Below are 13,779 nucleotides of genomic sequence, written 5' to 3' on the forward strand. Positions count from 1 at the left end.
AAGCTAACACAGATGCCCCAATTTATTTATAGCAAGGTGACACGGGGAACACTTCCACAGCATGTCAGTGTGTGAAACAAAATAGAAAGAAAATGTAGGCATACCCAAAGTAATGTTAACACCTAAAGCATTTATTTGGATATCTTTAAACTTTTTACATATGATACATTCCAAATTTTACAAGTTTTCCACAGATATTAAAGTTATAGCCAATTTATTACAGATAGAATTTTCCCTGATATGAAAAGCATGTTACATAAAAATTTCCACAATAAACATAATACATGTGGAACAAATCATAAAACTAAGATGATTCATTAGGTAGGGAAGACAATTAGTCTAATGATGCAAATACCAGAAGATAAAGCGTCCATGTAAATTCATCTCCTCTCAGACTCCCTGCCATTCTCAGAGAGTGGAATCCAGGGACACTCTGCGAACAACAGCCTTCTGGGAAGTCAGTCCTGAAAGCTGGAGTCTTGTTAAGACTTGGTGAAAAAGTCTGGAATCCATTTACGAGAGAAACCTGATCTTTGTCATTAAAAATCTAATCTTGGTGAACATTATTGAGAAAAGTCAAAAGAAGCTGGATCTAAGAGCTAAAGGAATGGGGGAGGGGGGGAAGGGATGTGACCAAGGCTGAAATTAAAATCATGATGCCACCCAAACAACTCAAACCAGCAGATATCAGGAATGGAAGAAAGGCCAGCAAAAGGGGGAGAGCACTGGGTTTGAATTTGGACTTTCTTCCTGTTGGGTGAGAAACACCTCCTCTTAGCTGGGTGAGCCAGCCCCAAGCAAGAAGAGCCAAGGCCATCCTTTCAGAAGACCACCCTGGAGGAAGCAGTGAATACAGCTTCTGCGTCCCCACTCAGTTTCGCCTGAAGTCTAGATTTCTGACCTTCCTTCTAGGTAGACGGAAGTGTGCCAAGCTGAGTGGACCAGGACTTTCAGATGCAGTTCAAACAGAACTGAATAAAAGGGTTACTTGCATTGGCTAAAAAACCCCCAAAGCCTTTCATTATTCATTTGTCCCTGAGCCCCACCTTAGGGAGGCTCCGAATTTATCCCTCCACTAGATGTGCCATCACTCCCCAAGTGCATTCGAGCTCTCAGCACGTGTACCAAATGAGGGACTGCGTGGTATGTGATAGTTATAAAGCCATTTTACTAAGCGGCTATCATTCTAGGAAGGCACCTCTCAGTAAAAACAATGTTTACAATTACAAGTCATAAAAAGCCTGGGCACACCGGTCGTCCCAGGACTGTACTAAGTGAGCCAGCAGGTAAACAGCAATCATCTATTCCAGGAAATGCTAGTAGGGACGGGGTGGGAGAACCTCAAAAACACTGAGTTCTCATATTTTTTGCTAGTGTTTGATTCTAGATGCATGTTCTCAATTTAATCTTAGAAATAAGAGAATATATCGTCTGAAAAATTAGGATACTCTGTAAGTTTTTTAAAAAGCCCTTTAAAATGAGTTTTTTTCTCTCAAAGTCGAAAGTCTTGCCCAAAAGAAGAAGAAAATAACCCAACCTTCCACAGCCCTGAAACCACCCAGCATATGAAGACACAATCTTCTCCCTCCCTCCGTCCAAGGGGCTCCTTGTGCACGAATGCCCCCACGCTCTCACAGCTGATGGCGACAAGGAAACGCCACTTTCTAAATCCACTGCTTTGCTCTTAGAAGTAGGGGCCCGTCAGCAGAGGGGACACAGACCCAATCCCAGTGTTGAGAGTCCCTGACAGGGACCTAGAAGTGGGACCTCAACAGACCACAGAGACTGTTTCCTGTTGCTGTTGAAGCGGCTTCAGGCCTGGAGTGCCCTGTGATTGGTCATGTCACGTGGCTCAGACCACTGGGAACAGCCGAACCAGTCGGGTGACCACAGATGGGCTGAGTCCAGTCAAGGAAGAGAAGCTCCTCGTAAGAAGTTATGTTTGAAGGACACAGCCAATGGTGCACGAAAATCTGCTGATGGGGGATGATTTTATCAGTCTCTAGAGCCAGAAACTATAAAAATAAAACTGGGAAGAAAAGCTTAAATGAAGAATTATTTCCAAATCCAGGAGAACTTATTTCCTATGTCTCTTTCTTGAAAAACCACTGGGTTACAAAAATCCAAGTTTATGGTTTTGGTAGCGAAGTGATTATAAATGCTGCCAGTCAATGCCGACCAGTGTCTGATTTGCTTCCTGTGCGTGTCCAATTTCCTCCGTGATACTGTGCTGGTGCCAGAGCTTCTGAATCTTCTTAAATCGCTCTTTGCACAAATGTAAAGGATTTCCCCGTCTAGAAAGAAGACAGATGTCACTCTGGATGCATTCTGTTTATTCATCTATTATTCCCCAAACTTTCCTGGGTTAGGAAAAGTTGTAAGTTACTGGTTTGAGATCCTCTGCAAAACTTCTGTTCAGCAGGCGATGCGGGCTATTAATACGTCAGCTTCAAAGGTTTGCTAGGAGGAACTGAAGGGGTCTAAGGACTGCAAAGAAGAGGGAAATGCACACGAGCTCTGCTTCCTCCGACTGGGGTGAGGGAATGGGTGGGGCTGAACAGGAGGGGCTGGCCTGAGAGGCTAAAACTACCCATTCACTGTCCATTTCGTCGGTTAAATTAAAAAAAGAGAGGGGACAGGGGAGAGGATGGAAGGAAAATTACAGGGGTACATATGTTCCTCAAAGTGTTGTCTTTCAGCCGCAAAGTCTAAGCAAAGCAGACAAATGTGGATAACATCTGGGTCTGAGTGAACCAAAGACATGTTTGGCTGAGTTCACGCCTGGTGCCCCTGCTCGCAGTTCACAGCGCACCAATCCTCACCTACCCATGGCTGCTCCTCCTAAGAGCCCACACCCCTCAGAGAACACGAAGTACTGTCCCCAGGTGGCAGGCGCCTGTGACCTTGCAGGTTGGGTGCCTGGGCAGCGCATTTATTCTCTTGACTCAGTTCGCAGGCCTTCAACTTTTCCTCCCCAAGGCTGGATGGTTATATCTAGGTTAAGGCTTTTACCTCCTTTGGTCTAAAAGAAGTTCTCTACTAATGCCTGGGGGAACTGTTAGCTTTTTGCTTATGGTACAATAAAAGCTCCCAGAATAGAAGTGATTAAGCCTCAGGTACTGTTGTATTGCTCTGTATGTCCTCCATCTTTGTCCCCAGATTCTTAGGTCACAAGATAAGCTCATCTCTGATCAATGACAGTCTGCTCTCTTAGGTCAAGTGACCAATGCGGGCTCTAGCTGTACAAAGCCACGCAAGTCACAGAGGGCTGTGCCCACAGTGCTCTGCTGCTGTGGACGCCACATGGCAATTCCAACGGTTCTGGTTCTCTGGAGTGACAGAAGGAAAATAGCTGCACTCTCTCCTGTGTTCATGGTCCTCAGGACATTACGAGGGCTGGGAAAGGGGATGCCAAACGAGGGATCCAGATGGCCTCCTTGGAAGAGCCCACGGATACCAGGATGGAAGCCTCCAGCCCCTGGGACCACATGGCCCGTCACGCCCACCAGGCACTGAGGGCTCTGGAGGCCCAGACTCAGCCAAGGCAGCCCCCAGGATGGGCCTTACCTGAGCCCCTGATCCGTCTCCCCGTAGTCATCAAGGTAAGGAGGGGAATAGAAACAGCCTTTGGTTTTGCCGGCTAAAAACAGCACCTGACATTCCCGTACTCTGCAGAGAGACCATTTACACATTATATATTAGTAACCGAGTTTTGGATTCGATTCCAAATGGATTAAATTCCTATAAAAATAAACATTACCAGTGTTGGAAGAGAAGCAATGGCATTTACAGAAGAGACTTACAAAAGTATCAACACATCTGAAGTTTTAAAAATTACTAAAATGATTGTATTGCAATCAGTAATGACTGTATTATAAATCAACATACTATGTTTCCCCAAAAGTAAGACCTAGCCAGACCATCAGCTCTAATGCGTCTTTTGGAGCAAAAATTAATATAAGACCCGGTATTATTTTAATATAAGACCTGGTATAGTATAGTATAGTATAGTACAGTACAGTACAATACAATACAAGACCGGGTCTTATATTACTTTTTGCTCCAACAGACGCATTAGAGCTGATGGTCCTGCTAGGTCTTATTTTCGGGGAAACACGGTAGTGACGGAGGGGACACTGTGGATAAGAAATCGATGGCTCATGTGATACTAGCATTTATAAAACTGTTAACTGTTTTTCTAAACATAAAAGTTACTGACATTTTAAACACTATTATGATGAAAATTATTTCTTACAAAAATGGCACATGCACGTTATGAATTAGGTTGACTGGCAACACTGTGCATGAGCAAAAGAATTGTGAAATATGCCAGGCAAGGAGAAATGCTACTGTCACATTTCTCCTAGGGGCTATTTAAGCATGTGTCTCCTGGGCCCTCTGAGAGGTCTGCCTGACTTTCTGGTATGCATAATTCAGCTCAAGCCTACATTTACTGAGAAACTACTGCATACAAGAAGCTGTCAGGCACCGGGGGTTACTAAGATGACTAAGCTACGGAGATAAGCTATGCCCCAGAGGAGCTCAAGCTCACGTCACCTCTCTCTTTCAAACTCTGAAATGGCATTCAGAGATGTCACTAGGACACACCAGCTGCCACGATTCTCCCCAGCGACACCAGCTTCCGGCTGTTTCGTGAACATGACAGGCACATTCCCCAGCAGTTTTGCACTTACTACTGCCTGCCTCTAATACTCTCCCCACTTCTCTAGGTCTTTCTTCAAAGTCACGTTCGCAGGGAACCTTTCCTAGTTCCCTATCAAAAATTCAATTCCCTACCTGTCATTGCATATTCCCCTCTGCATGTATCACTTCTTAAATTCTTCCCAGTCTCGTTTATTTTCTATTTCCCTCACTAGAAAATGAGCTCAGGGAAGGCAGGCATGTTGGTCTGCTTTGCTGACTTCTGCATTCTCCAGGCTCAGTAAGTACTAGTCACTAGTATTTGTTGTATGTTGTGGAACATACACAACTATATATACATAGGCCTATGACATGTACGAATCCAAAACCGTGAGGACATAACAGAAGGACTAATTCTGACTACATGTGGGTAGAAAATCAAAGACAACTGGAAGTTTCACATTAGAATGAGGCACGAGGAAAGTAGAACAGAACTGTCATGGGGGTGAGAAGGATGATAGTGGAAGAACCAGCACAGTCAAAGAAGAGATGTGCAGAGACAAGGCTCCTTGTGTTTCTTAAATGAGTAAGACACATGAGCACAGCGGTCTCAGGACTCGCTACAATGCAGTAGTTTTCCGTGCATATACCGCAGCAGATCCAAAGCTAAAGAGCTGCCTCTAGGGCCTCACCTCAGGAAGATGCCCACCCCAGAGCCACAGGAGTAGGTATGAGCTGTGCAGGCCCCTACGTCCTCCCCTTCCAGTTCAGTCTGACAGCAGTAGCTCTGGGAGCACAGCAGAGTTCCACACACAAGGCACAGAGTTGGGGCTCTGCTCTTATCACCACCTGATTTGGGGCACCTTCATGGAAAAAAAAAAAGCACAAAGTCATTGCTCTAAAAAAAGAGTAGCTGAAGAGCTGATGGTGGTAAAACCACTCTGGAAAAACATTTTGCAACATCAGGTAGAGGTGAAGATGCACATAGATCCTACGGCCCAGATAAAATTATTTCTAGACTAGGGAACACCTCACGCATATACGCAAGCACCATGTACTGCAAACAAACAACAATCGGAAAAAAAGATAAACTCAGCAGTAGGAGGAAAAAAACGTCAATTCTGTTACTATCATGTAATAAAATACTATACAACAGTGAGAAATGATGAATTAAAAGTTATGTATGTCAAATACATAAATAAATCTTACAAGCCATGCTGAGTGAAAAAAAGATGTAGAATGTATGGCACAGTACAATGTCTTTTATAGTATTGCAAAATAACAAAATAATAAAACATGCAAAATAATAATAATAATAATAATAATAATAATAATAATAATATATACCGATGCCCTGAGGAATATAAACATTTGCAGCGAACGGGCAAACGCACAGGAATGCTCACACTCCATGTGGAAGAGTGGATCTGTGCTGGGGAAGGAGGAGGAGACACCAGGAAGACACAGAGGCATCTTCCACTGTCTAGGTAATGTGTAATTGTTTACACTACCGATTCTTCTTTATGCTGATAGCACGTTAAATATTTAATAGTGTGTTACACATTACTAAGGGCTCTTATTACTTCATAGTGCAAACTGTTAGATAAACTTCAATGCACCAAGCTTGTTCCCGTATCACCCCCTTTTCCTTATCTTATTCTGAAACATGGTGGAATGATATTTGTACAAGTTAGGTACTGAGATTACAATTTTCCAACCCAAACAAAACAGAACAACAACAAACAAAATCCATTAAATTCTGTGTAGATAAGTGTTTCCAGTGGTAGGAAATGCTCAATATCACAACTTACGAGAAATTAGATGCTTGATTAATGAGGCTGCTGTAATCCTCTGGAAGGTCTATCAATTTGTTAGATTCTCTTGGATAGCTTAAAAAAACACACACACAAAACCAGTTACTATGAGGCCATATTACAACGACAGGGTAACTCAACTTAATCAAAACAAATAAAAGCAGACTGAGTGAGTGGTGCTACCACAGGGGTACAAGAAGCCACAGTAAGAAATTAAAAATTCATACTTAAATAACACAGGGTCTTAGGGTTCACATTTTCACTTGAAAATTCAGAATAAATGATCAGGATAGTAGACAGTACGCAGACTCTGCCCCATTTAAGTGAAATGTGGTAGCTCTGGGAAGCAGGGGGGTTGCAGAAGAGAATTTTTACCCCCGGGATGCTACCTAAATGACCCAGCAATGGAGAGCCCAACACAGAACTTAGGATAAAGAAGACGGAAAAGAGGGGCTTATTAAGGGTGATCTTAAGGCAGAAATGAGTTGGAGGAGAGAAGAAAGTAGGATAGGTGAATTCCAGGTCATGTTGGTTCTGACAATTCAGATCCGAAGTTAACTGGCACTTGAGCCCTCTCTCCCAGTGGGCACACCTGCCCCGCATGGGCCACATGGCTAGACCTCTGCCTGCTTTACGTGCGGCAGAGTCAGGAGTGGACTGAAACCACAAGGGAGCTGCTGAGACAGCAATTCCTATACCAGAAAATTCTGAGGGGAGGTACCTACAACGAGGCCAATTTCAGAGAAATTAGATTTGGTAGGTAGGGCCCTGAGTATTTTTTAAGTTTCCGAAGTTGTTCTGATGTATATCTCAAGTTGAGAACTACTGTTCCACATGATAAGTCTTCTGACTGCACATGAAATTGGTGACATTCAACCATTTTTGACTTACAAAAACTGAAATTTCGTATGGTTCAACCTAATAAAATTGGGGTGATAAGTCATCTCTGTATTTGGGGCAGACTATGTATGAAACCAAAGAAACAGAACAATCTCCTTTAGCCCCTGATTTTTATGAATAATGTATTCAGCAGAACCAAGCAGACATTAATAGATGAAATACACCTGTTATCACCCGGTATAGCAAACTTGACTACAGAATCAGAATAGATCTAATGTCAAAAGGAATAAAGAAAATATAAACATGATTGGCCCTGATTTGATCATTACTGAAGCTGAGTGGGGCCTTCTTATGCTATTCTTTCAACTTTTGGATAGTTTGAAATTTGCCATTAATAGCAAAAAAAAAAAAACCCCAAAACAAAAACAAAACAAACCAGCTAAGAAAAACCTGAAAAAGGACCCACAGTTTTTTAAAGCATTTCAAAATATAATCATTTTGTTATTTGCTTCCTCTGTCAAGACTAATATACTCTTTATGTTCCTAATTCTGATTCTTTTACAAACTCTCCCCATTAAATTAAGAAGAAAAACGTATGAAGCCACGATGGCCCACCTCTTTGAATCACCAATGGCCTGGGAGGTCAGAGTGGAAGGGACACAGCACTTACACCCTGCTTCTCCCTGACCCCCGCCCCCCACCAAGTCTTTGACAATCTTCAACTTACCTGATAGCATCTCTTTCACCTTCTAGATATCTTTTAACTTCAATGTTCTGACACCAACTTTAATACAAATGGGGGGAAAAAACACTTTTTACTTTTGAAGGGTTAGAACTCGAATTTTTCCCCCTCTAAATCCAGTAAGAGGAAAAACAAACTTCTTTGCCTAACATATTTATCTCGTCAAAAGAAGCTTGGAGGAATACATATTTTGTCTGCAACTATTAAAATCAGAAGACTATATAACCTGTGATTTTCTAAAAGCAAGAATGCTTGATGTATAAAATTTGTGGCTATATACACTATTCCCCCATAATTTGGACACTATGGAAAACCAGTCTGAATTAATGACAAGCTCTTATTATCTGGAGCTAGAACACTTATAGTAAAAAAAATTTTTGTAGTAAAATATACATTACATAAATGTTACCGTTTTAAAGTGTACAGTTCTGTGGCGTCAAGTAAGTTCACATTGTTGGGCTACTATCACCACCATCCAAGTCTAGAACTTTTTCAGCTTCACAAACTGTACTTGCTAAACTCTAACCCATTCCTCCCTCCACCAGCCCCTGGCAAACACCATTCCATTTTCTGTCTCTATGAAGTCGACAACCTTAGGTACCTCATGTGAGTGAAAACATACGGTATTTGTTCTTTTGTGACTGGCTTATTTATTTCACTTAGCATGTCTTCGAGGTTCATCTATGTTATGGCATGTGTCAGAATTTCCTTCCTTTTTAAGGATGAATTATATAAATATGTTCCACTGTATGTATATATCACATTTTGTTTATCCATTCATCAGTTGATGGATATCTGGGTTGCTTCCACCTTTTGGCTAATTGTGAATAACGCTGCTATAAACACAGAGTACAAGTATCTATTTGAGCCCCTGCTTTCAATTCTTTTGCAATGTATACCTACAGGTGGAATTACTGGTTCACATGGTAATTCTGTATTTAACTTTCTGAGGAACCACCATACTCTTTTCCAGAGTGGCTGTACATTTTCTATTCCTACTAGCAATGCACATGGATTCCAATTTCTCGACATCCTCAACAACATATATTATTATTCTCTGCCTTTTGATTATAGCCATCCTGATGGGTATGAAGTGGTATCTCATTGTGGTTTTGATTTGCATTTCCCTAATAACTGGTAATGTTGAGGATGTTTCCATGTGTTTACTGGCCATTTGTATATCTTCTTTGGAGAAGTTCTTTGCTTGTTTTTTAATGGGTTATTTGCTTTTTTGTTGTTGAGATGTAGGAATTCTGGACGCACATACACACACAGGATATTAATCCCTTATCAGATATGATTTGCGAATATTTCCTCCCATTCTTTGCATAAAACAGCCAAATTTTAAAGTACAGGTATTGGACTAAGTAACCCTTAAGGTTTCTCTCAGTTCTAAAAGTCTACAGAACAGAGTCCTAAACAAGTAAGTTGATCAGAGGAAATAAACATTTTTTACCACTCCTTTCCTTCCAAGCAAATCTGCTCATGCTATTCACTAGCTGGGCAAAAATCTTACCACAAAAGTAAATCCTTAATTAAGAAGGCCTAATCATTATAGTTTAAATGACATGGACTGAATTTTGCCAGGCTCACTACCTGGGAATTATGCAATATATGTGATAAGCTGAAGTCTGTTTCCATATAACTGCTCAATACAATGAAGAAAAATGTATAATCATTACCTTTCCATCAGTAATTTCATTATCTCACTGTTTTCTTGAAAAAGGCAAATGAGGTTGCTTGGCAGGGAAAGATAGTTACATAAATATTCAAAATGGCTTGTTCCGGAAACTGCAAATGGAGAAAAGGGTAATTAATGCATAAAACAACTAAGAGTAGATCCTGTGTGAGAGTAAGCACTGGCAGAGCTTAAAAAAAAGGGAAAAGCAAGAGGAAAGAGTTCAAATTAGCTAGGTACATAACTTGTAGGAAGTGAACAAGATGGCACATGGGAGGGATCCACAAAATGACACAACTGAAAGGAGTCAGACGACTCCTACACCAAACTGGTTACATTGTCGTGGTGTCTCAGTTTTATCCTTTGCAAAATGGTATATACCTGCACGATCTCCTTCATGGGGTTAGTTGTGAACATTCAAAGACAAAAATAACGTATGGCGCTCCGGAAAGTATAGAGCAGTACAGAAATATAAGATGATTTGATCCCGGGAGATGGATTTAAACACTAGCTCTAATCATCCCTGCAAATGATTAGGAAGTCTAAACTATTCTATATTATGCCTGGGCCCCCAGCTGAATGGAGATGTCAGTCAACAAACTTTCAGGGCAGGTTCCCCCTGCCCTGTGCCAGGCACTATGAGATACAGGGATACAGTCAACTTTAAGTCTACCGTTACACCACTTTCATGCAATGAATCAAAACAAAACATAGATAACAACTGAAAGAGCAAATGAATTCCTACATTAAAATCAGATTTGTGTGCAATTATGGATAGTCCACACTTTAATGTCACATTCAAGTTAAAAAACACTTGAAATTGTCAGTTTTTACTTTTTAAAATCCGCAAAACCCACTTTATGAATTGAACATTTTAACATAGGAAAAAACTAATATATCAGGTTAGTGTGAAAGTAATTGCGTTTTTTTTTGGCAATTTAACCTTTTAAACCGCAATTACTTTTTCAATCTACCTAATATTTTTGTACATTTCCATGTACAAAAAACACATTGACTGAGATCCAATAAAATCAAACATATAAATACGCATTTTTATTTTGTAATTGTGTACATCACCATAGTCAATTAACTATGTTCTAAACTTATAATCGGTTTTCAATTTTTTTTTTTCTTTCAGTTTTCAATTTTGCAAGTCACCTTAATTCTACGCTGCTGAACTGAAAGCCTACATATACGTACTTCCTACATTTTAAAAGAAATTAGAAATTACCTTGAATTTCAGGTGGTGGGGGAACTCCATTTAAATAATGAAAGAACAAAGCAGAACACTTCAGGAAAGGCATGATTCCAGCTCTGACACTCCTCCACAGATGCCAGCCGGAGGATATTTCTTTCAAGGCACTAAAAAGAGAAAAATGTTAATAGAAATGGTCATAAAAATGTTAATACCATGTTTCCCAGAAAGTAAGACCAGGTCTTATATTAATTTTTGCTCCAAAAGACGCTTTAGGGCTTATGTAAGGGATGTTATCCTGAAAAATCATGCTAGGGCTTTTTTCCGCTTAGGTCTTATTTTCAGGGATACACGGTAGAAACAGTCATTCTAGATATAGCACAATGTGAAAACAGACAAGTGCTATTTGGAATTAAAAGGAATAGTAGCCCTGACTATTATAGGATGTCAGGAATAAATGGTGATATAGCCTCCAATGTTGTTATTAAAATTTATAAAAGTAATATTAAAAGAGGAAATTTGAAAAATAAAATATAACTATCCACTACTCTATAATCTTTTATCAGAAGGTATTATTCTGGCAAACTATTTTCATACTAATCTGTCTTATAGAGTCATAACTGTAACATTAAATGTAAAATTAACATGATTTTTAGAAAATGATAAACCATAATTTTTATTGAAATTGCAATATTTTGGAACACATCAATCATTAACCAATACCAAATTACTCCCCTGCAAGCAAGCACTTAGAGTGCATTAAATTCTTTGCTAATATAAATAATATCAGAGTGTACATCTTTATGTCTATAGAGGTTTCACTATTATTTTATTAGCATGGAGTATCAGAAATGGGCTTAAAAAAACAAACATTATAGTTATTGACATACACCATGAAAAAGCTAAATAAAACTGTTGTACCAAGTGAAAATGACTCCAACAACATGTGAAGTTCTAATTTCACTGCACTCCTGCCAGTCAAGAATAGTGCCTTAAAAATGTATTATGCCAATTTAATTTGCATTTTTAAATTCCCAGGGAGATGATATATATATACATATATATATATATATATGTATGTATATATATATGTGTATATATATATATGTTTTAGAATAGCACTTTCTAAAGTAAGTTCCATGTCTCCCTGTGCCAGATCCTCTGAGCAAAAAAGGGGTTCCATGGCCAAATAAATGTGGGACTCTGCATATTACTCCTCTCAGAGATTTGCAATCTCTCAGAGACTTCCAATCCAGTTAGTATAGACATACTCCTATCTTCTTTTAAAAACACATCAACAGACAGCCATTTCCCTAATTTAACAGATGAATTCCTTTTTCATGCCATCACCTACTAATACACTATAAAGATTACGATCCCACCTTCCTGTACACTGGCGAAGTGTTTTATACAAAGCAAGAACTGCTAATTCTTCTTCACCAGCAGGAGTTTCTTGATCCATGCCATTCTCTTCTGAAAGAGAAGGAAGTATGAGTATTCTGGAGTTGCCTATGAAATAGATCAATGACACATCGTTTACGTACTCAGCATATTCGTACACTACAATACAGTATGAAGCTCCCCCATTAAACACAGGACTTGACCCCATCATGTGTGAACAGTGTTGATCTCCAATAGAATAACAGGGAGCTTGCACCGTGGGAGAGGGAAGCCGCAGTGCTGAGTCCCGGTGCCTACAGAATGCTGTGCGCAAACGCAGCTACATACACCGCCTGTGGTACTCCAGCAGTGCTAAACTTATGAAATACAAAGAAGTAAAAACACTCACATTGCTAAGGGGTTTTAACAGAATTCGTTTCAAAACTGGTCACATGAGAAGACACGGAAAAAACAAGTAGCCTAATTATACTTTAGATATCATTTTCATCCAAACACCTTTTCCTTTAATACTTTTTTTTTAACTTAGAAAACGCAAGCACTTCCGTCAAGAAGATGTTACCTGTACATGAGGTAAGTATGATCTGTATGATATGTGCCATAGTAACCAGATGGAAAATGTGAAGGTCTCCAGTGCCAAGGCTGATCCCTGAAAAATCCTGACACTGCAGCGCGGGGAAAGCGAGCACCAAGCCCACCTAAGATGCCAAATACAGAGTCAGACACATACATAGTCTTTCCTTTCACATCTAGACACACTTCCATTTTCTTGTCTGACCCCCGTCAGAGCTCAGCCCCGCCCCTTAAGGAATCTTTGGTGTTAAAGGGTACAACATTAGAAATTCCACTAGGATTGGCTAAATGACATTACTTAAGAGCTAGGAGAGTCTTGATGGGCACTATCCTTTCATTAACCTAGTGATTCCCCTATACACAGTCTATTGTTAGAAACCGTTGAAATCTTTCTAGGGAGGCGCACAGTGGCAAATGCACGGGTTTCGGATCCATAAGAATCTAGCTATGAACCCTAACTCCTCTTAGGAGCTTTTTTTTTTTTTTTTAACTTTTATTTATTTTAAGTGTGATTTTCCAGGACCCATCAGCTCCAAGTCAAGTAGTTGTTTCAATCTAGTTGTGGAGGGCGCAGCTCACAGTGGCCCATGTGGGGATGGAACCAGCAACCTTGTTGTTAAGAGCACTGCGCCCAACCAACTGAGCTCACTGGCCACCCTCTTATGAACTTCTGAGCAAGTTAACACCTCTGAGCCTGTTTCTCTGCTGGTAAACTAGAGATCGTTTGTGTGTGTTTTGACACTTCCGTAGTAAGGATGCAAGGACTAAACAGGACTGAACGTGAAAGCACTCAGGTACACAATACATGCTGGCTCTCGTGTTAGCCTCCTGCTGTCTGCATGACGGTGGTCTTCAGGAGCAAGGGGAACAGGAACAATGGCTAACACTTACTAGGGAC

At 40.3% G+C, this 13,779-nt stretch overlaps 1 protein-coding gene across 1 annotated transcript in view; it reads right to left on the minus strand.

Moving 5' to 3' along the window:
* Positions 1-13,779, minus strand: part of UBR2 (ubiquitin protein ligase E3 component n-recognin 2) — a 105,036-nt gene continuing 91,257 nt past the window's right edge. Inside the window, 9 exon segments of the mRNA XM_081042326.1 lie at positions 1-2,294; positions 3,568-3,669; positions 5,334-5,504; positions 6,453-6,530; positions 8,023-8,079; positions 9,720-9,828; positions 10,947-11,077; positions 12,293-12,383; positions 12,871-13,006. Of these exon segments, the coding sequence (XP_080898452.1) occupies positions 2,153-2,294; positions 3,568-3,669; positions 5,334-5,504; positions 6,453-6,530; positions 8,023-8,079; positions 9,720-9,828; positions 10,947-11,077; positions 12,293-12,383; positions 12,871-13,006 (1,017 nt within the window). The 3' untranslated portion in view covers positions 1-2,152.

The sequence above is a fragment of the Rhinolophus hipposideros genome (assembly GCF_964194185.1).
Source record: "Rhinolophus hipposideros genome assembly, chromosome: 3".
Classification (NCBI taxonomy): domain Eukaryota; kingdom Metazoa; phylum Chordata; class Mammalia; order Chiroptera; family Rhinolophidae; genus Rhinolophus; species Rhinolophus hipposideros.